Genomic DNA, 23,923 nt, shown 5'->3' with positions numbered 1-23,923 from the left:
GAGACATTCACACCAGTCGCCTGCTGGAGATCATTTTGTAGCTCTGACAGTGCTCATCCTATTCGTCCTTGCCCATCAGCAAGACCAGAGCAGATACCGGTCCTGCTGATGGATTAAGGAGCTTCTACGGTCCTCTCCAGCTCTCCTGCAGTAACTGCCTGTCTCCTGGAATCTCCTCCATGCTAAGAGTGTGCTGGGAGACACACTAAACCTCTTGCCAATTGCACAAATTTATGTGCCATCTTGGACTATAAGTGCAAACTCTGTAGCATCTAGGTATCACCTCATGCTGTAAGCAGTGGCACTGGCCCTAGCCAAATGCAAAAATAGTAAAGAAACAGTCAGAAAAGATAAGGAGGGATCAGATTTGAGAGGCCTCCACCTGTAAAATCATTCCTGTTTTGGGGGTTGTGTTACTGTTGCCCCTCTAGTGCGCCTACCAAAGCAGCTGAAACTGATTAACAACCCCCTCTGCTACTTAACTGACCACATCAATATCCCACAAGTTTAACTGACTAATGCTATACTCTGATACTCTGATTAAAGTGCTCCTTTTATACAGTTATTTTTTTATATATTTTATTTTTAGTGAATTATTCGATTCAACTTGTATGGATGTTTTCATAAAAAAAAATCCATCAGGTTTGAAAGTGGCTCTCTTTTATGCAAAAGTACACAAAAGAGGGGATTTTGTCCAAAAAAGAAAAACATCCTCTGCTGAAGCTTCGTATTAGATGAAGTCTGCATGGACAGATTTTATCCTTTGGACTGAAATGAGTTCACACCTGTTGTAGTGTATGGGAGGCTGTATTGAGTGCTTGCACTTAACTGATGCTTTCGTTCAGTACACTGAAATTAAATAAGCCTGTGTGAGTCTGACATGTTGCACAGGACACATGGCTGTCACACAGCAGCTGTCGGAGCTCATAAACCTGCGAACAAAATGCCCTGCAAGCTCTAAAAAGCAACCTGCTACATGTGCACTTGGAGGCACGTGCGCCTTTTATAACTCCTACAAGTCTGTCTCAGGGTTTTCACAAATACCGGTGCCATATTTATAACTTAATATATGCTGTGTTTTCCCCACAGGAGCAACCAAATACCTCAGATTCACCTGTGATGAATTGGGAAATTAGTGGCCAGCTGTCAAACGCTGGTAGCGCTGGCTTTTGCAGCCCATCGCTTCTAATCAAGAGCACCTAGCTCCTTTTTAAATATGTTGAAGATAAAGTAGCACTGTGATAGCAATTGTGCTAAATGAGCCATTTGAAAGTATGGCTCATTTTTCATAATACTGGAGAAGTCAATTAAGGGACTTTTGAAGCTCGGGGAGGCCCAAGGAGACATTGAGGTGCGACGATAGGAAAAGACACCAGTGAGTTTGAGTCACAAGAGAGAGAAAAACAAGCAGAGTCTCAATGGAGACACAACAGGGAAATGTAAGCAGCAGCAGCGTCTGAGAGGAGAAAACAAAGGACAGGGTATAAAAATGTCAGACGCAGCGACAGTGACACCAGTTTTTGTCAGCCAGCCAGCTGCTTTCATAGCCTTTGACAGGCTGAGCAACAAAAGCCAAAATATCCAAATTGCTTGTGGGTAAAAGATGACTATTGTTACACTTTGTGTGGCCCCCATCTGCTCCCAGAGGACCCGGAGCCATGACACCACGTCCCACACTGACAGCGAGCCAGAGGGAGAAATTGGAATTGAACGCCTGCTGAAAGGCTGTTAATAAACAGTTAGTGTTGCATTTGCGAACAGTGTGAAATGTATGCGTCATTACCTAATCTCTCCCTGACAAGAAAACACAGCCACTGCTTTTTCCCCCCCTGTGCTTGTTAGAGGAGTTAGCTAAAACCCGGGCCTTACTGTAAAAGACAAAAGTGGATTCTCTTTAATAACATCCCTCTGTGTGAATAAAACATCTGCTCCCTTTGGTAGTAATTTCTGCATTAGCTAAAACCCGATTTAATAAAAGTATTCAACAGTGGTGTTCTGCCTGCAGGAGCTTCTCTTTGAATCTGACTTGAATTTTAAACTTCACTAAGTTGAGATTTGCTTGAGAGATCTGATTCTTTTTGTTTTCACACAAGAGTCAGAATTGGATATTTTTCCACCTCAGGTTTTATGAAACTGCTAGATTTCAGTCCAGCACAGCATGGTGTTCTTGGTGGCTGCGGTCCCAACTGCCTTAATCAGCTCCTCATGTGTAGTTTTGGGCTAATCCACCACCTTTCTCATGATCATCCTCACCCTATGAGGTGATGTTAGGCATGGAGCTGCAGACTGATGGCGACTTATGGTCATTACATAAGATAAGATAAGATAAGATGGCCTTTATTAGTCCCACAGGTGGGAAATTTGTTTTGTTACAGCAAAAGTGCAAAGTTATGTAGCAGAAATTAGAAAACACTGGAATGCAATAAAATACAATAAAATAAAATAAAATACTATATACAATAGAATAAAATAGAAATACAAATACTATATACAACTGAGTAGGAAAATACAAAAACACAACTTCAGAAGAAGAATTGCACATATAGCAGTCTTATTGTACATGTGTGGGTTTGTGTGTTTGATCAGCTGCAAAAGTCTTTATTGTAGAGTCTGACAGCAGTGGGGAGGAAAGACCTGCGAAATCTCTCCGTCCCACACCGTGGGTGCCGCAGTCTCCCACTGAAGGAGCTGCTCAGTGCTGTCACAGTCTCATGCATGGGGTGGGAGATGTTGTCCAACAGGGATGACAGCTTAGCCACCATTCTCCTGTCACTCACCACCTCCACTGGGTCCAGAGGGCATCCTAGAACAGAGCTGGCCCTTCGGATCAGCCTGTTCAGTCTCTTCCTGTCCCCAGCAGAGATGCTGCCCCCCCAGCAGACCACACCATAAAAGATGGCTGAGGCCACCACAGAGTCATAGAAGGTCTTCAGGAGTGGGCCCTCCACTCCAAACGACCTGAGTCTCCGAAGCAGGTACAGCCTGCTCTGCCCTTTCCTGTAGAGGGCGTCTGAGTTATTGTCGTTAACCTCCTAAGACCCAAACTCTTTCATGGCATGCATTTTTAATTTCTCTTTGCTATATTTGGGCTTATTGGGACCTGATGAATGTAAAAACAAAGAATTACCTGATTTTTTTTAAAAATCTGATTTTAATAGTTTTCATCTTCCCTCCAAGCTTCTTGCTGATGGTCTCGTAGCTCCTTCCAGCCTTGTACAGGTCTATAATCTTGTCCTTGACATCCTTTGGCAGCTCTTTGACCTTGCCCATGATGGTGGAGAGGCTGAACTGGAAGTTGATTCTGTGAACAGATGTTTTTTATGCACATGATGAGTTGAGATCAGAAGTAACTTAAACTGATTATTTGATTGATGGACTGACCGCGACTGTGTTGTTGGGGATCAAATACTTCTTCCGTTCACTGACTTGCAAATAAATTTAGAATTTTTATTTAATGTGTTTTTTTCTGGACTTTTGGTTGATTGTCCGTCTCCATGAAAATGAAACTAGCAAAATTAGAGACTGTTCATATCTTTGTAAGTGAGCAAACTCACAAATTCCACTTGGGACCAAATCATTATGTCCCCAATGTACACATAGATTCTTTGTTCTTGTGTTTATGAAGTTAAAATCCTCCAGGTCCACCATCAACTATGGCTGCTTGGACACCATTCCAGTTTCATGATAAAGTTTTACTGAAAAACAGCTGCTTATATATAAACAGCTCCGGGAGTTTGGCTTGACAACCACTTGAAACGAGTTATCGACCTTCCCTTGGAACCATTTCTTGGACTTTGATACTGCAAATAAACAAACACACCCACGACAAAAAAATGTATCAATTAATAACCTCGCAGATTGTTGATTAATTTGAAAAAAAAAAATCTCTGTGTTATGTCGTGTCCAATTTTTGCCCAATCACAGGGGACAAAAAGGTTGGAAGACAGGAGGAAAAAAACTGAACCTTGGTTAATAAACTCCCAATAAAGCAAAAAAAAAAAAAAAATGCATTTAACTGTGGTAGTGTTTTCAAAACCAAACAGATCATCGTGGATCAGCAGGGACGTAAAGTGGATTCATTTTATGTCCCCGCAGGCTTGCTTCAAATGCCGTGAAATAATTTTTTACGGCACGCCCAACCTAAAACCATCAAATCTGATTTTACTTATTTTTTATGTCACTTTGTGAATCTGACCCCTGATAAAAGTCTTGGCCCAGGTCACGATTCCTGCCAGTCTAATGGCACAAGCTCAAAGCTTTAAGTTCGCAACAGAATAATATTGTAGAGAGGGTTCGATAAATCGCAGCATCTTTTAGTTCACACGATGAGCCACTCATAGTAATTGGAACCAGACTGATGACTGTAGCATGCACACTCGCCCCAGAGACCTTTTCTCGCCAGCAACAGAGCATGAGCTCATCCCCAGCTGGTCCACCAGAGGGAGGGGACCGTGCAGGCAGGATGGATGTAATGTAAGGCTCTAAAAACAGTGAGGTAATGGGTGAAGCATCTTCTTCCTGATTTTTATCCAAAGAGAGACAAAAGCAGAAAAACTGAAAGATTTCCTAGAATGCAGGTGTCCTCCTGGGAGCTTCCTCTCCTCCTGCCTCAGGATGATGTGCATGGGGGTTGCTGTGCTGCCAAAATAACAGAAAACAAGTCCAGGTCCCACCAGAGCGTGATGTAACCTGCTTCTTAAAGGCCCAATCGCCAATAAAAGTGAACACAAAGCTCCGCAACTCAAGACGTGAATTGGCAATCTGTCTAAAACTTATGTTTTATTATGTTAGTAAATATTTATTTGTAACACAGCCTCATGTTTTCCAGTGTGACAAGCTGTATAAGTCAAGTATTTGTGATTGATGTTATAAAAAGTATTAATTGATGTAGTGTGCTATCCTATCGGAAGCAGCCACCAGAAGATGGGAACACTGTACTCACAAGTAATGAACATGGTCAGCAACAACATTCAGGCAGGCTGTGGCTCTTTATGATGCTCAGTTAGTGCTAAAGGGCCCAAAGTGTTGCAAGAAAAGATCCCCAATACCCTCACACCACCAGCACCACTAGCTGTTGATACAGAGCAGGACAGATCCATGCTTTCATGTTGTTTACCATCCAAATGTTGTAGTAATACGTACTGTTAAAGGGGAGAGATTCCTTCCCGCTGCCAAGTGCTTTCTCATAGGGAATTGTTAGATTGTTGGAGTTTTTTTTCTGTTACTGTAGGGTCTTTATTTTTATATTTGAGGCAACTGCTATTGTGAATTAGTGGTGTATAAATAAAATTCAATTGAATTGAACTGAAATCTGCTTCAAGCTATAATGTGTTGTGCATTCAGAGAAGAGATTTTTAATGCAGTCATTTTAAAATAAAATGACTTACTTTCTATGAATAACTTCATAGTGTGAGCTTTAGTTTTGCATTTTACCTGCATGTTTCTTACAATAACTAGCTGGTATCTGCATCTTTGTGACTCAGCTTATTATAATTGCACCTTGCAAAATATACTTGCTTAAGTGCAACTATCAGTTCTTGTTAACCGATAGAACGGTTGTAAACAACCCAAGAACATGCTAAAAAAAAAAATATTGAGATTTCAAAACAGACTTCAATGAGCAATGGTCCGTGTTTTGTATACATACTAGCATGTGCATGGAGCACAAGTGATGATCCAAAATGTTGAAGACTGCATTTTGACTAAGGATCACAGTGCAATGTATGTAAAGCCTAAACAGGGTGCTTTAAAGTGAGAGGGACACAGTGTTTGAAAAAGCTGCGTGAGCGCACAACACAGGAAACGTCTGCTTCAAACAAAGGCAAGTGTCCTCTGGGGAAAGGTCAGAGAACGACTGATGTGAAAGAAAAAAAAAAAAAACACCCAAAAAACAAATGAATAGGTCAGTGGCCAAAGAAACTAAAATCAAAGATTAACTCTGGGAAGCACAAATTGATGTCAGATGGCTACGAGTTATCCAGAGGTACGTTTTCAATAACCTTTATTAGCATAACAATAGGAGAACAGCAGCAGTATTATTTGTAAAATGCTCTTTAATAAGGTGCTGGAAATATTTGACAGTCATATTTGTTCTTTTCCACAGAACATTTATCACCAAAACCCGGGACACCACAGTGTGACCAGAGCGTGTGCCACAAAACAGAACCACATGACCTTTTACAAAATTTACACATAAAATAGTCACAGTGTAGAGGAGAGGGAGGCTGAACGCACTGCACTGGGCAATTAAGGCAACACGTCCTTTTTTTTCCCCCCCCGTACAAGAAAAAAAAGAAAGAAAAAAAAATGTGTGAAAGAAAGAAAAAGACGAAAAAGCACCAGGAAACCGTTTAGAGGACCTAAAGGAAAACACAAACACTTCTGTCATAGGTGATGTGCAAGGCAAAGACACAAACATGAACAAGTTAGAAATGTAAGTGACAGATGTTTTTCATTTTCAGTGATGTTTCTTTATGGTTATGAAGCTGGTGTTTTTCACAACTCCAGTTCTCTCAGTTAAAGAAACAATTATATATATTAAAAAAAAACCCACAAAACTTTTTCCTTTTCTTCCCCCCGAAGGTTTCTTTGTCAGTAGGCTCTCAGTTGGTGCAAAACACCTGCTGGTGCTTTGGAGGAGCAGCAGCTTGGCAATTCAAATGTTGCGTAATCTTCCAGTCTGTATAATAAAACAATCTGTCTCATCTTTGTGCATCTCAGCAGAGGTTGAAATTTTCATCCTGTTATGATTTTTCTTCTTTAACTCTTTAGCTTTGTTAGTGTTGAGATGTTTCCAGTAAATACTGGCAGATTTCTGAAGGAAACAAATGAATAAAACGGTCAAAAAACAAAACAAAAAAACCCCCCAAACGAATGTTAAATTAAAAAGCAAACCTCCCAGAAATTGATACAGTTATCTATAAACAGGCAGAACACAGAGCATTTTATTTCTTCCACATGTGCAGCAGATTGGTAGAAGACTCCAGGTGTGTCTGATCCCGGCCCATGTCTCAGAATCTGGGAGATTTTTCCATGAGATTCGTCTCGAGAGGCTGATAAAACAGGGTGCGAGTTCCCGCCTCTCACTGACAGGCAATATTACAGGTAAACTCACCACGAGCACATCTGTAACAGCCAACAACACCAGGAGATCCAGTACAGCCAGGCCTGCTGATTGGCTGAGGAAACAGTTTCCCTTCCACCCTCGTTAGGGGCACACCTCTGATGCCGATCTGGAGTAAGTGTGATGTGCAGCTTGTAAGATTTGAGTGTGTCCAGTTTCTGCAGGGATGATGATCAGGAGGAGGGATGCAAACAGCCGCATGGCGGGAAGGCGGGAAGAGGGGGGCACACTGATTACAGCTTTAAATGTTACATCATCAGTTAATAAACAACCGTCTGTCATGCTGTACCCGGTAAAGAAAACTCAAGCCGTCACAAAAGCTTGTTTACATACAAACACTGAGACAAAAGGAGGTAATAACGAGTTAAATAGTCGTATGGCGTTGAGTCGATCACCTATAAAGAGTAAACATTGAGATCACGCTTATTCCTAAAACATTACATGTTAAAAGAGCGCAGGTGGTTCACTTGCCCTTCATCTCCCTTTTCTCATCTTCGTTGTGCAAGAGTTATCATTTAGTCCTTTATTATTCAGTTGCACATTTGCATCCTCATAGTGTCACACAGAGACAAAGACGTCCAGGTAGAGGCGATCGTAGGACTCCCTGAAGAAGAGGATGAGGACGAGGCTAAAGAGACAGGAGCCGGTTAGACACCAGTTCAGCCACGACACATCTAGATGAAGAGAAGAAGGGGAAAAAGCACGAGTTAGATTTTTGTTCAATCACCAAAGAGCTTTAAGCAAGTTTTACTACTTGGCAGCCATCTTGGTACCACTCCCAAACAGTCATTTTGGCCTAATTAAACCAGACCCCTATCTAAATGGTTTGGGAGAGAGCCACACTCTGATTTTGATGGACAACTGTGCATTTCTCATTTGCCTCTTCAATCTTTTTCCTCTTGGCTTCCTGATAAATTTCAGTCAGTACCACTATATTTAAAAGAGATCTCTGCCCACAATTCACTTCTGTGCACATATCTGGAAAGCATAAGGTGGCCAGAGTAAGAAGCGACCTAAAAAGCATCATTGTATTTGCATTTTTTTTTTTTTAAATGTGAAAAAGGGCATCAAACTTAGGGTCAGCTTTGATATCAGCTGATCTGAACTGTAGCAAAATCTTGGATAGGCTCTCATCATGGCCAATTAAGACTCTATCATCATGGTTAGATGACTGTGGTATTGGTGGTCACGTCAAAAAAAATAAATGAAAAGAATCTGAAAAGGACACGACCAGAGTTCAGGCCTTCCCTGGTACACAGCAACAAACCACTACATATGACACTGTGCTCCTATATAATGAAATATGACTCATCCACATATATACAGAAACCTAAAGGAGATGTCCACATGAAATGACACTGAATGATTAATTAGCCATTATGGCTGATAATGCTAATCAATAGGAATTTCTGACATGCCATACAAAACAGAAGCAGCCTGTGCTGTCTTTCATAATCACTCTCAATAATTCAATGATATTGGCAGTGTTCCCTATTATCATTGACCTACACTTGAACCTAAACATGGTGCAGAATGAGGTGTTCTATTTTCTCTGCTCTGTTCAAGCTCCATTAACCACAGGAGAGGTGCTCTGGCTGTCTGCAATAATGCTGAATCTGGAGGGCAGATGGGAGCCTCACACCAGCGCTGAACCGTCGGCATCTTAACTCACCAGCACTCAGACACATAACCTCTGCTTGTTCAGTCTCCGTGATGCGTGCCACAGATTTTCATCATGCACGCTTGTACGCACGTGCACGCGTAAACACGGGTCTAAAGCCTGGACAAAACGCAAATCGATAACCTCTTCCTTTCACGTGCATTAAGCAGCCCTCCCTGTGAAGCTGCTCGTCTTGCAGCGAGGGCTGCTCCTTGCAGGTGTTTGAGACTCTGTCCTGACAAAGATGTTAGGCTGAATCTTTCCCGCTTGGTGAAGGCCAATATCTTAGCCAGGATACAGGCTGCAGTGGAAGCAGGAAGCTGACAGAGTAAATATAGAGAAAATCAGGTTGTAACAGGCAGCAGAATCCAGGAATACATGCCAGGACAATGTGTCAACTCACACCAGCTCAACTCCGTGTCCAGTCGGCATCCTTTTCATAAAGTCATTAATCAGCTGACTAGATCGATGCTTGAAGAGCTCGCTGCTCGGACTGCACAGCCTCTTTGTGGTAAATTATGAGTCCTGGCCATACGACACAAATCCACATGAATGATGCGACACCTCTTTCGTGAGGAGGAATAATGTGCGGCCAGAAGTGCGAAGATGAAAGTAAAGGATAAACTGGGGCAAAAAGAAGGTGGTGAAGGGGCTTGAGGGGAGAGGGAGGTGAGGGATTGGATAAGGGTGTTTGCAGAGAGAAGTCAAGACTCCTGAATCAGCCTCATTAATCAGAACCGTGTGAGCCGGACAGCAGGAGACCTGGCAAGGAGGCAGGTTAATGGAGTTGTGTTTATCTGACCTGCAGTCTCTGTCTAACTGTCTCCCCGTCTTACACGTTCACACAACAAAGACGTGTCCATTTAAAGTTGGAGACAAAGTCTGCGAGCGTGTGGGTCTGAGCCCACGGCCCTAAATGAATGCTAATGTGGAGTTTAGCAATCGGAGTAATTCAACCAAGTGATGTGGTGAAAACGGCTAATTACTCCTCTCTGATTTCTAAAGGCGCACGTGAAGCCAAGTACGGAGGAAAGGGAGTTCAAGTTTGAGTGAGCAAACGGGAACTCAGGAGCAGAGGATGAAGGGAGAAGATTAAAATTGAATAAAAGGAAGCAGCAAAGAAAGAAGTGAAAGAAGCTCCGAGTCTTTGAAGCTCATCCGATCACCTGTTTGCTTTAATGCACATTATAATATCACCGTTTAAAAGGACGCTTCATCTGGCTCGAGATGTGTTGCATTCCTGCAAACTTTCCTTCAACGTAGCGAGCAGCTGATTTCTGTTTTAAACTCAAGGCTGAGCACTTACTGTATGGACTATTGGTTTTGAAACACTTAAAATGCTTGGAGAAAAAAAGAAAAAGAAAAAGAAAAAAAAAAGGCGTTTCAAACTATAAATTCCCTCTTGTGCTTTTCCTCATGCGGTTACATATTTGATTATTAGGCTTTTATACTCAGCACTGAAGCACTTTGTGGGATTTTTAAGTTACTGATAAATAGGTTGTCTAATAGGAAGGTGGTGATGACGGGGAATATTTTATGAAATAGAAGCCAAGGAGCTGGTAAAACCTATTTCTGTAAAGAAGTCTCTCTTTTCTCTCTCATTCTTTTTTGTCCTCGTATCTCTACCAGTCCCTACTAATTGTCCCTGTCAGTGCTGCTATGGCATTATGAGGATGAATGAACTGTAAAACTTAATGCCAGTGTTTTGTTTTGTTTTTTAATTTCCAAACCTTGTCTGGTTTATTCCAGCTGCTATGGTGGAATGTAACTGCAACGACAGAGCAAAACTAAATGTGCAGCATGACATCGTCTGCCCCTCTGTTCACAGAGCATGCAGCCTGCTCATTAGGACACATTGGCATACCCGTGGTATTGTCTGACAGTATACATGACACCGCAGAGCAAACATTTGGTCGGATCTGTATTTGTAGTCTCAGAACCAACAAATAGATAAGAAGCATTACAGCACTTGCAGTAATAATCATCTCGCATTATTGTGGTGATCAGTTGAAATCATTGTGTCGGCTTGTAGCGATCTGTGAAACCAATTAACAGGAAAAGCTCAGATCACATCCAGAGGATGTTTATTATCATGGCCGCGCTGGCGGTTGTCAATGTGTCGCCAAAAAACGTGACATTTATCCATGTCAGTGGCCAAGGTTGATCTTTAGATGTTCTGCCCTCAATGTTCCAAAATCAAATGATGAAGACCTGAAAGTCTTAAAAAAAGATGAGCCATTTATCTATAACAGACTTGTGTTTTCCCAGCGCAAAGGGGGGAAATAAAAGTAAAAGAATTACTTTTTTTGGTGACTTTCATTGTATCAAATCACTCAAACATCTAACATCAGCATCTACAAAAAAAGAAAAAGCCAATGCCAATAAGATCATGATCACTGTATACAAGGATACAGGCTGCATGCAACAGGTGGCAAAGTTATATTTCAAGCCATCGGATCAATTGCTATTTTGTGAAGTTGTGTTAATACTGCCAAAGACCTTGTTCTTGATCAGACCTAACCCAGTTTAAGATATTACTATTCCATAAATAATCCTAATGACAGCATTTCTGCACGGGCAGCAGAGGGGCACACGCAGACACTATGAATATTACAGTCAAGCTCAAAGCTCTTATGAATAACAGTTCTTGTGGGAATGGAAAAGGATACATATGGACTTGATTAGACATTGTGAATGGTAGAGGGATCCAAATAAATAAACCGGTCACGCTCATGTTTTTGTTATTCAACTTTACTAAAGTTTTAATACTTACTTATTCTGATTTTTTTGATTCGAGTAAGATGTAAGATGGCATTCTTGACCATCATCACAGTCTCCTAATTCTAACAACAGGACATCAGCCACAAATGGCAATCCGACTGATCGCTGATGTCATGAACTACACTGGGTTCACTTTGACTGTATGATCGCAGTCAGAGGACACCGCTGTCAACACTGGACAGTTAATCATAATAACAGCCCATTACTATGGCTGCCACGGTCAGCAGAAAGGTGCTACAGATGAAGACTGAGACGTGTGCCGACAAGCATCTTATGGCCTTAATCAGTCTTAATTGAGGTCAATGCAGCGGTATAATTAATGAAGCTCGCTTCTCCTTTATGGACGTCGCCTTTGTTTGAGAGGATTGGGGTCACACATGAAGATAGCTACCTCAGCTTGGTGTAAAGACCATCCATCACAAAATGAAAACTGTCTGCGTACAGGTTGGTGAGTACACTTACTTTGGCGAGATCACTGAGAATGAGTGCAAAGGTGTGTCTGGCACTGTTGGAAAAATGAACAGCAGCAAATGAAACAGGCTTTTATTCTCTCAGGAATGACTGAGTCCTACAAAGAAAGGTTGTTTGCCTTTTCCTTCTTTCTTTTTAACTTCTCCGCCATCTTTATAGGGGCTTGAAAAGGTCAGCGAAGGCATTTTCACTTCAGAGAATATAAAGTTAAGCCAAAAGAAAAAGAAAAAAAAAAAATCCCGGGACCTTAGAACTGTGCTAATTATTTCTCAATAGTGAATAATTTGTGTTTTCCTCCTATGCAACTGAAGTTCAACTCATCCTCCACCTCCTAACACTCTTCTTCCTCCACACTACCTCTCTGCTGATTTGCATTCCGCTCCACGCTCGCTACCAAATGACACAAATGCGCAGCAGATGAAATCGGAAAAGAGGGACAAGTACAGATATACGGCCCAGAGGCTCTGTTCACGTTTCTGAGTCACATGGTTTAGAGACTTTTGGGGATTTTTAAAACATGACAGTCAAGAGGCCAGTTAGAGCTCACTGATCCAAAACCAGCTCCTCACAGATATTAAAACGGACAAGAGGGTAAATTCATAAACGCCCCCTCGCTCTCAGGGAGAAGGAGCTATAATTCAGAATGCATAACGAGGCAGTGGGCAGCCAAAAGGAAAACCCTAAAATGAACAATAAACTGGGAACAGGTGGACATCTTTAAAGGCTAAACTTGCCATATTCATGAATATCAGAAGGTGAAGGGGGTTTGAAGTTTGCACATTACTTGCTAAATACAATATGAGAGTAAAGAAAGGAAATTAGAGCAATTAGCCAGCCCACTAAAACACTCCAAAGGGAATTTACATAATAATCTAAATTTATTCTTGCAGGAGTGATCTGTTCAAGAGAACAAACATAACAGAGTGCTGCCAATTTATAGACCAGGCAGGACACGCCCACCTGCCTTTTGTTTTTTAAAAATCAATGGTTACAGTCACAGTTTAATATCCACGCTCAAATTGGACACTTCTCCCACATTACATTTACACCAACGAAGGTCTTTCAAGGTTTTCTTTTGGACTTTTCTTGGCTGCTTTTCAGTCCGGTCTTTATACCTGATTACTTTCAGAGGTGTGTGTCTGCGTGCGTGCATGTGCGCGTGTTAAGGGGGTTAAATCCACCTTACAGTGACCGATAAATCATTCAGGCATTTAAAAAAAAGCACCTAACTGAAATAGTGAACTTAGTTATGTCTACATATACTAGACAACTTAGCAAAGAACCAGTTTCAAAAACTACATCTTTAAGCACTTAAAACACATTTTTCATAGATTCAGCTAAAGAAATAGGAAAGATGAAATTATATTTTTGCACTAACAAGGTGATTCCCAAAGAAGTATTAGCCAAAAACATCTCAGCGTGCTGCCAGCAAACTCATATGAATTTTAAAACACTCAAAGGGACATTATCAGCGTTGAACTGGGCTCCCAGGATCCTGGATCTCATTACTTAAGCAATGTGGGATCCATATGACAGAAAATGCAGCAAAAAGCAGCCAAAATCCAAAGAAGACCTTTGAATGTCCTTCAAGAAGCCTGGAGAATTATTCCTGAAGACTGCTTAAAGAAATGACAAGAAACCTGCCAAAGAGTTCAGGCTGTGCTGTAACTCCATGCATGTTTTTGTTTTACCAATAAATCGCTGCACAAATATACCTAATAAAATATAAAGAAATTAGGAGTACCTCAAGACTTTGACACAGTACTGTATGTGAGGATTACTTTTTTTTAAAAGAACAGTTCTGCACTGATCTGGTAATTAGGTCAGATGAGACAGACAGATACCCATCTATCTGTGGTAAGCTGAAACTGATGTCACTGTGCCTTGAAGTTGAGCCTATAAGTCTCCAAAACTCTGCTGGAAGTATGGAAGCAAACGGATAGCAAAGGATACTCCATCATTTGACATGGTGAGGATGACTGTGTATAGTGCTTTACATTGGTTCAAAATTCATATAGGTGTTCTTTTAGTTTAAGAACATAATTTGCATCACTTCAAACTATTCAATAATTCTGGAAGACCCCTCTGCAATCAGGAAATGTTTCTGTAGATAAACCCTGGTCACCAAGAACAACTATGCATTGATTTCAAGTGAACATGCCAGCTAAATATCTTAACAGTCACCAGATTCCCTCACTGCTGGGCCCACAGGCTCATATTTTACTTTGTCTATACATCCAACTTTCCGACAACCAAATTACACCATTTATATCATTATATGCACAACACACTAATTTATCTTACCAATGACATCTGACCTCAGAGAATGGTTGATTTCATGCTAATTTGGCAGGTAAAACAGACTGTAGGTGGCAATCGGCACAGATTCTGCAAACTCAAATTAAACTGCCTGCAGCAGTGAGAACTGACAAGAGAACTCCGATACATCCTTCCCAACTTCAGGGTAAGAAGTGAAAAAAAAAAGAGCAGCAAAGGCCTCCATCATCTCAGCTTGATCTTCTCCCCAGCTGTCACAGGAAGTTGTCAGGACTCATCTCAGCACAACAGAAACCCTTTGGCTCACCCACCCACCTACACACGCACACACAGACACACACACCTTTGCTCAAAAAGACACACGTGTGCATACACACAGACAGGCAGCAGTATATTAAGTGCACAATAACATGCAAAGAATGGACCACACACAGACACACACACAGACAAAGCAGTCCATCAGTAGGCGCTGCAGATGGGTGTGGAGCAGAGGGTACAGCATGTATACTTTATAAGTTCTACTCTTGTGATTAGTGTGTGTGTCCATGTGTGCAGCTGCTCTACCCAAAGCAATTCTGTGTGATCTATGATTTACTACTGTACTGACACGTTTCCGGTTCCATCAATCTTTTTTTTTTAACTGATTATCCAACTCAGTGTTGCAGAGTGGTTGAAGACTATAACAGCTGACACAGGGTGGATACAGTACACACTGGACAGGTCATCGCTTCATCACTGGGTTATATAGAGAGACAATCTACCCGTTATTGAGCCTAATAAAAGAAAAAAAAAACAAAAAAACTAACAGATTTGTATTTTCTTCCATGAAAATACTTCATCTGACTTACTGGTGTAACTGAAAACCTGCTTCTAATAGCAAATAAATTGGAATTGTAAAATTTTAGTTAAAATCCAACTATCTTAAACGGCCGCTCTATCAGATGACTCAAGTCCCAAATGTCTACTTTGCTGCTGTAATCTTGGAAGTAAAACAATCTGAGCTCAGAGTTTTTCTACCATCTATTTGGGTAAGAAAGTTGTGACCGCAGCAGGTACGTTTAGTTCTGCAAACTAAAACTGACAAAATAATTTCTCAGAAGACAGGAGGTGCTCAAACGTGGACTAGGAACTTGCACGTCAGTGAAAGTGTACTGCAGTGCTTCAGTTACACATTTTAAATTGCTGGAGGCCATCTCAGCTCATAAAATAACAAGAATATCCTAAAATGACAGCCGCACAGCAAGTATCCACAACAAATTACTGACACTTGGGAAATGGGAAAAGAAAAGTAAAAAAAAATTCTGTGAACTTCACCTCGGCAACATTTCACCATTTTCAAATATGACCTACAGATTAACCCAGGATGAAAATTGTTAGCTGAAGTCTTGAAATTGTCCCATAATGCCATCTGTATCACGTTACAGCCTTTTTTTTTTTTTCCCCTCCCTCCCAGCAAGGCAAGCAGGTTTCATGATCTGGTTGTTGTACTTGTTAGTGGGTCCCGAGGGCCTCTGGTCAAACATTCGTATTCCCTCTGCACTGGCAAAACAACCCAGAAGGCAGGATTGAGATGCAGTTTTCAGGCAGCCGCTGCCTTGGAGCAATCAGAAGGACTTCGGAAATGAAGCTCATAAATATTTATAGGTTTCTGAAAATATCGTATTCATTCAAACAAACAGGGTGAAAGAAGTGCCTGTCTGTGATGGATGTGTAATAGCAGATAATTGGAGCTTTGAACAACAAAACTTACAGAGAAACTGAAGGCAGGTGGGCAAAGATCACATGGAAAAACATGGTCCCGTGTTCACACCAACACCCACATTCACGTGGTTGTAAATACACGCACCTATCCATGCATGTACGCACACACAGACACACTTTTAGGTTTGGTTTACTTTCACTTCCTCCTGTCAAAGCCATGAAGGTAGAAGAGAAGCAGGTTATTATATCAAACTCTGTCACGCTGTCAACAAAAGGTGAGGCTGTGGCTAAATTACAGCAGGAAGTTTCTCTCTTTGTCCTAAACATGTCAATCGCACAGAAACCTAATTTTCCTGCTGCCCCCCCTCTTATCTGCCGCATCTATAGGGCTTGAAATGGATTTTTGTAAATAATGAAAACTCCAGATTTTGGGAGGTGCGAGAAACCTTTACAGGAACAGAAAACCTCTCTAATCTTCAGCTACTGTAGAAACTGGGCAAAGCCAGCAAAAACAAAACAGAAAGAAGAACCCCAACTTGCCATCTATGAGAAATTACAGCTGCTCTTAGTGATGATACACCAATGCAGTAGTTTTCACACTTTCTGGCACGCCACTCTTCAAAAGCTGAAAAGGTTCTCTACAGAGTTTTTCCATCAAACATCAACAGTAAAAAAAAAAGGATTCAACTTGAATCTTAATCGAATCAAAATAGAATAAAGGTCAGTGCAACAGCAGCAGCAGCAACAGCAGCAGCAGCAACAGCAGCAGCAGCACTTCTTTGTTTTTATACCCCCCACATATTAAAAATAAAAATAAAATGCAAACTAATTTCGCTTCACATTTTCTCACTTGGCTGTCTGCGCCCCACCTGCAGCGCCTTTATGCCCCACTATTTGAAAGCCACTATACTAATGAAGATATAATTATCAGTGTTTCCAACAGATTTCACCTCTATTCATGCTGGGCAAGAGCATGTGCATGCACACTGGGGCACACGCACGCAAACACTTTGTGATTTCCTAATAAGTTTAAGGAAGTTGTCTTGAGCAAATATCTAAATCATTTTGTAACATATATATAGAAGCAAATAGGCAATCAGTGTAATCAGATGTGTCTCCAGTGAGTTTCCAGTTAATCCAGCATCCGGGCTGCTGAATGAACTCCAACTCCTTGGCATTGGCCTGCAGCTGATGACAGAAGTACTTGTCCTCCTCAGAAACCAGTGTTTACCACCTCCTAAGGCCGACCCTTGAGATCACAGTGGAGCTCCAGAACAGAACAAAGGCTAGTGTTGCCACATGCAGTCCAAGACGGTGGACTTTAAGTCATTCTGTCAGAACAACTTACTAAAGAGGCAGCTGATGTCAAGGACTGCCACAACAACAACAACAACAACAACAAAACATGCTCACCCAGTCGACAAGACAGAGGCAGGGCTAGCTGTGTAGCGATGACTGGACTTTCAAAGTAAGCATAAGGGGATTGTTTAGCAGTAACACAGATAGTATTGTTTTCTCAGAGATGAGAACTGTTTATTATGACTACTATATTACACTTTTGCAAGTAGAGCCTCTTAAATTACACAAATTAGTGCTTTAACTGGTGTTGTCCTTACCCCACGACACTAAACGAGAGCAGAATAGGGGTGACAATGAGCGCATTAAATGAACGAATGATTATTCATGTTTTTAGCATACCTTTACAGTAAAAGGTGAGGAAGAAGAGGAGCAGCCCCGTGACGAGGTTACCCAGGAAAGTGACGACTCCACAGGTGATGCCTTCAGGGACCGGGTACACCGTCTCAATGAACAGCTCCAAGAATATTGGAACACTGCTGTTAATAAAAATGCCAACCAGGATGCAGGAAGTGTACAGGATTGCTGTGGAAACAAAGAGTGGGGCAGAATAAGCTACAGTTTAATTGGAAGCTTTGATGAAAGAGGGTTTCAAAGCTCAAATGAGCAATTTTTTTTAAAAAGATGCCATACTGGTCAACTTTATGGAACAGCGGTAGTGATTTATTCCACCTTCCACAGCTTCGTACGCTACCATTTGTTTTCAGCAGCACTGAGATTTATGACGAACCCTCATCCTAAAAACAACATTTCATTTGCCAGCCCTTCAGGTGGCAATTTAACACAAACAAAAGCAATATACTGTAGGTGTATTGACAGAAAATGGCCAGTTTGTAACCCAAACAACAAGTCACATCTACCCCAAGCCCGCCATCACTTATACCCGGTCTGAAGTGTCACACTGATTAGCTGAATGTGGCAGTTTTGCAATTTGAAATGTGTTTTTCTGCCTTACTCTGTTGTTATTCTATTCCCACTTTATGTGCTCAGTTTTAGAAAGGACCGCTTTAAAGGTAGCAGGTGCTCAGTGGAGGGTGCAAATATAACAGTACAGGCCTGGGTGGTTTTAATGCACTTGGTTTGTGTTTCCATAAATGTATGTAACAAAAAACTTAATTCCTATTCTGAATCAAAATGCATTTCATAGATTCAACAGTACATTAAAAATCAAATTCCTTTTTTTTACTTCCAAAATGCACAGATGTCCATATAATAAACAGCTCGTCTCATTTGCTCTTTGTGCATGATGAGAATCATGTGTCCGCACTGGATACACCTGCTGATTTATGTGCTGAAGTGGGGAAAAAGAAAATATAATTCAGGTTTGTTTTTGTGTGTTCTTCTTTGCAGACCAATCAGAAATGTTTCAGTAAGTTAGGCACTTGCGTACTCTCGTCCCAGCTGCAGACCTCAGCTGGCCCTAAAGTAAAACACGTGAATGTGTATTAGAGTGGATGTGCGGCGAGATTAAGCAGTCACCTCTGGAGCATCACGGCACCCTCAATCTCCCTTATCACAGCAGATTGGTCCAAACGAGCTCCCCATTAGCCTGCACGTCCCTTTAATCACAGTGCCTCTGAGGGCCCAGCGTGCCCACTTGCCTGCCTGTGACTGGGAATCTAACCGCCACGCTGCAGCTGTCCCCCCTGATTCTTTTCATTCAGTGCTACCAAAGAGCTCAAATCAAATGCTGCAGCCGCTGCACACGCGCCTCGTGTTATAAGATTAGCCTATATGCCACCAGCTCCTAACAGGTTTAAGAAGATCCCTTGAAGGAAAGAGACATGATTGATCACAACTACCCAAGAACACAGAATATTTTCCTGAGGGACTATACTAGAATTTGGGGTTTCTGGCCCACAGACTTGTGTTGCATGGGTAATAAATCAGATAGAGGATTTCATTTCCCCCCAAAACCTGTTCGCTTGTTCTCAGAAACCAAAGATTATGCTTATCGGTGTTTAAATGCTAGTGACCGTCCCACACTAGGATAATAACTGGTTTTGGCAGATTTTGTTGCAGTGTCATACCACCCTCTTCTATGAGATGCCAGGTGGATGGAGCCTGGCAGCTGCAGACTGCCAGTGTCTGGGCTAAGTGGCAGTTCCAGGGCTTGGAGAATGATGATGGATGATGATGATGACTAAAATTAGTGGCTTCGGGTGACATGCTGCTCTGCCTTTTGGTTTGGCTTTGGAAAAGGCAGCCAAGTTAACACATGTCCTAAATAGGTTTATCACTGATATCAATGAATGAACTGGTTTTGATGAATATGTAGCAGATATACAGTAGAGCCTGGGAGACCTCTGTTATTGTGACCTGCATGTACTGAAGAGGTTTCCATCCACACTGGATAAAGATTGGGTGACACAGGTACACAGATTTTATGCAGCTGTGGACTCACCTGAAGTGGAGGGGAGGTGGGTATAGCTGGTCAGACAGGTGAGTGTGAACCACGTAGAGGCCAGTGAGGCTCCTGCCAGCATCAGCACCAGGATCAACTTCAGCATCCCGCGGATAGAGTCTGCAAATCTGAGCGCGTGCATGGGGAAAAGGAGAGAAAGGCGGACTATAAATACATAAAAGCAATGAGTAAAACATGTCAAGGACAAAAAACACTCAAGACTACTGAAGTGAGTACAGACAGCTGCTTCAGAAACAAGAAGCATCCTTCATAAACACAACCAGCATCTATGCAATTTTTCAATGTCTGTTTCTTCCGCGACTTGTGTCATAATCTATTACTGGAGGCATGCATTGTTTCACAGAAGAGCTAGATCATTTCCTTCTCCCACTTGTTTCTGAGTGCATCAGTTGCACTTGTCACTACACAAGGAGACACTACTGCAAGAGTAGATTCAATTTGTCTCACCAGCTAAGCAGGCAGACTTGAGATGCACATTGTATTATATTGTGGAAGACAAGCCATCGGGCCATTCCCAAACTCTCGAGCTCTGCGGTTTCTCTTTGTAGCCCTTTCTAAACCCACATAGTTCATTAGGTTCCTCTCTTCTCCTCTGGGTATGCATATGCATGCATGGGAAAGATTAGATGAAGCTACAGAAGCCTTTAGCGATGACAGACACTAATTACTTTTGTTTTGTTGCTCACAGACAAGATGCTGAGAGAAAAGGAGGGCGGAAATTGACAATGAACTTAACGCAAGAATAAAAAACCCATGTTGGAAAATGGTTGATTAGTTCAACTAGGTTTTGAAGTTCTGTCAGTCTGCCGAGGGCCAGGGGACGCGGGAAAACATCCTTTGGAAGGATAATGAGAAGCTCTCTACTCAGAATGTTCCGGGGTGGCATTTTTAGATGAAATTATGGTCTCTTTGGATTTTATGAGCTGTCACTCATCGTCTCTACATATTATCTCCATATTCACAGAAAATCAGCTATACTCTGGATTCCTACCTTTGGTCTTTTAAATCACTGTGTGAGGCTAAGATGCATAACCTGGTTACTTCTGTTGGCCTTTTCAGAAAAAAAAAAAAAATCCAACTAAATGATTCATATTTCTGCTTACAAGAATGAGCTGATAGCAATGGCGGGCTAGACAAGAGGGCCAAGCGCTTGGTGCTACACGGGGATCTCAATTCTCTACCCACAGCTACACCCCTGAAATCTCCATCACCCATCTGCCACTGACTGGCTCACATCCACAACCCTTCAACCACTCCTGCTACCAGAGAGGGACGAAATCCTTAGTCTGCAACCAGCCAAGAGCTCATCTCTTTGCAGAGAGGATCACAGACTGTTCCCCTGTACTACATCCAATCTGATCCTTTAGACAAAAATGCCATAAGTAGCTTATGTCCTATACTACACCTCTGGATCCCCACTCCACTTGATAAAGAGCTTGGTTACTCATTGGCACAATATGGTGCGTGTGACACGTTTTAAATTTGAACTCACAAATGTCAGTTTAAATGTCACTAACTGAAGCGCATAGTTAGCCACCAGTAATAAAAAATATCCCATCATAAAGCATGTTTTTCCTTTTTAAAAGTCGATCAAATTTGCATTTTTGGACTCCACTACAGTAGCACTGCATGATTTATTATTTAGAGCAGTCTGACGTTTTAGCACACGGGGATTCATTCATTCGAAACTTATATTTAATACCTTTTCAGAGATGTATAACATTAAATTTGATCCTTCTGCTCTAACAGCTATCTTTGGAGTGATACCTCGAAACGTCACTCTCTCAAAAATACTATTCGAATTCTATTGCCCTTTGCTTCACTCACTGCAAGGCGCCTTATACTTAAGATGGAAGCAGGAAGCTCCTCCCACACATGAACAGTGGCTTGCAGGGCTCATCAGGTTTTTGCATTTGGAATAGATGAAATATACACTGGCAGGTTCAACCACTGAATTTCTTAAGGCATGGCAGCCATTTCTAATGTACATGGAAACATTTAAAATGACCACCTTATCATGACCTGATACCAGATCTCTATATCAGTATCGTAGTTAACTGTACACTGAGTGTCCCTTATACATTTCATTTTTATATTTGTGGGGTTTTTTTTGTTGTTGTTTGTTTTTTCTCCTCTCTTTCTGTTATCTTTTGGGGTATTGTAAATATTGAACACCAAAAGTACTGTATGTTTAAAGTTTTTCTATTAACATGCTGTTGTAACTGAAAATAAAATAAATTTAAAAAAAAAAAAAAAAAATATGGCCAAAGTTTGAATCTTAACATGAGCATCCATCACACACTGTGTATGACAGATAAGGAGGTCCTCGTTTAGAAGTAAGACCAGTAATACTGAGCTGTTCCTTCCTTTACTCTTCAAAAATTACAAGCCTATATACAGTAATTTATTCATCTTCCTCACAGAACTCCATTATTATGCAAAAATCAATTATAAATAGCAAACATTACACTGCATTCTTGAATTTTTTCAAACATTTTGCTAATATTTTAGCGTGCTGTTAACAACCAAAAATATACAACTACATTTTTAAAAAAATTAAATTAATTTACAAATTAACAAAAAAAAAAAAAAAAAATATCACTACAACTTCTTGTATAAGTGGAACTATACGTCACATTCATGGGAACGAGGTTGTCACATATGACACATGAAAGAGGCACTTCCATGGGATTTGTTAAATAAGATTAAGATATAACTGTTACACTACTCTCTGAGTAAAGAGGGTCATGTCATCTCATGAGGTAAAGTCAGAATTAAAAGCCTCTTTTTTACACTCCCCTAACAGGATTTATTGGCCATAAAGATAGCATCATTTAAGTCATGTAGAATCAGATTCCATTTTCTGCTCCCCAGTGCCTGCAGGGAATGATGAAATATCATCATTAGTATAATTTAGGCCCGTCTACGTTTTTAGTGAGGAGCAGACATCCTGCAAAAGAAAAAAGAAAAGGACGATATAATATGATGACCAACATGCAATCACAGATTGTTCTCGTTTGAAGGAAAAACAAATTAGGCCGCGGCTGACACTCATTTGCGTTTGCTCTATTGGAGTATTTTCCAGCTCAGACGTCCGTGATGTGAAGGAGAATAACCTGGTTCTGTTTTCTGCCACCTCCTCCGTATTCACCCCTCGCCCCCCCCTTTTTTTCCCCAGAGCTTGTAATGGGGAGATAATGAGTGAAGCTTGTTAGTTATTCTTTCCACTCTCCTCAATCTGGAGAAAAATAAATAAATAAAAATAGTGTGCAGTGTCGTGCTGCTGTTGTCCAATCAGCATCTGTCTGGGCCAGACAATTAAACAGATGCCAGATTGTTTGTCAAATGTTTTCATGACGGGGGCCACACCTCGGAGCAGCTACCACCGCTAATTGAACCTGCTGGATCGAGGTCCCTGCCATTCAAACATCCACTGAGCCAAGACACAGGGAGCGCAATGTTTGCACGAGCCTGTGTATGATTTTTATTTATTTTTTTTTTTGGCAAAGGGCTTGTGCTGACACCCAAAGAAATTTAGCTAAGCAGCAATAACCACTTTAAATGTGAAACTGCAACACCTGCAGCAAAACCGCATTTAAAGAAGAACATTTCCTGCTCCCTGTGGCAAACTGTGCTCACGACTGGCACAGCAGAGTGCTGACTGAAGGGAGAGGGACGGCTAGTGGCGTATAATAAGTTACAACTTGACATTAACAACTTAAGGGCTGCTAGCGGGTGAGACAAGGGACAGAGATTGCTCTGTTCAGTTCATTAGCACAATCTTTCCTGGGAATTTATCTAATGATGCTGTGATACAGCAAGTTGATGAAGAAAGTAAAAACAGAGAGGGGGAATAGAGAGTTTTGGGGAAATGGAAAAAGAATTTAATAAATTTAAAAGTTCTTCTGTCTTAGCTGAGAAACATTTCTCCAATCAAAGAATGGAGGTTAGCTCCTAGATACCATCTTGACTGGAAATACTGCATGAGAATACCAGCTTCCTGTCATGCAACACCATGGTGCACACTGCAGGGGAGTCTAAAAAGAATACACTTTTCTTCATCATTATGGCGCATGTGTAGAATTATGGCTGTAATGTATCATTCACACATGAGGATGATTCATCAATA

General features: G+C 41.3%; 1 protein-coding gene across 1 annotated transcript in view; it reads right to left on the bottom strand.

Moving 5' to 3' along the window:
• Nucleotides 1-5,984: 5,984 nt before the first annotated feature.
• Nucleotides 5,985-23,923, bottom strand: part of slc49a4 (solute carrier family 49 member 4) — a 47,268-nt gene continuing 29,329 nt past the window's right edge. Inside the window, exons 7-9 of the mRNA XM_031732922.2 lie at nt 19,774-19,901; nt 17,712-17,894; nt 5,985-7,797 (exon numbers count right to left, since the gene is read on the bottom strand). Coding sequence (XP_031588782.1) covers nt 7,682-7,797; nt 17,712-17,894; nt 19,774-19,901 — 427 coding nt within the window. The 3' untranslated portion in view covers nt 5,985-7,681. The remainder of the gene's footprint in view (nt 7,798-17,711; nt 17,895-19,773; nt 19,902-23,923) is intronic.

The sequence above is a fragment of the Oreochromis aureus genome, linkage group 16 (assembly GCF_013358895.1).
Source record: "Oreochromis aureus strain Israel breed Guangdong linkage group 16, ZZ_aureus, whole genome shotgun sequence".
In the NCBI taxonomy this organism is placed as follows: Eukaryota; Metazoa; Chordata; class Actinopteri; order Cichliformes; family Cichlidae; genus Oreochromis; species Oreochromis aureus.
The sequence above is the reverse complement of the archived record's forward strand: the minus strand, read 5'-3'. Positions and strand labels throughout refer to the sequence as shown.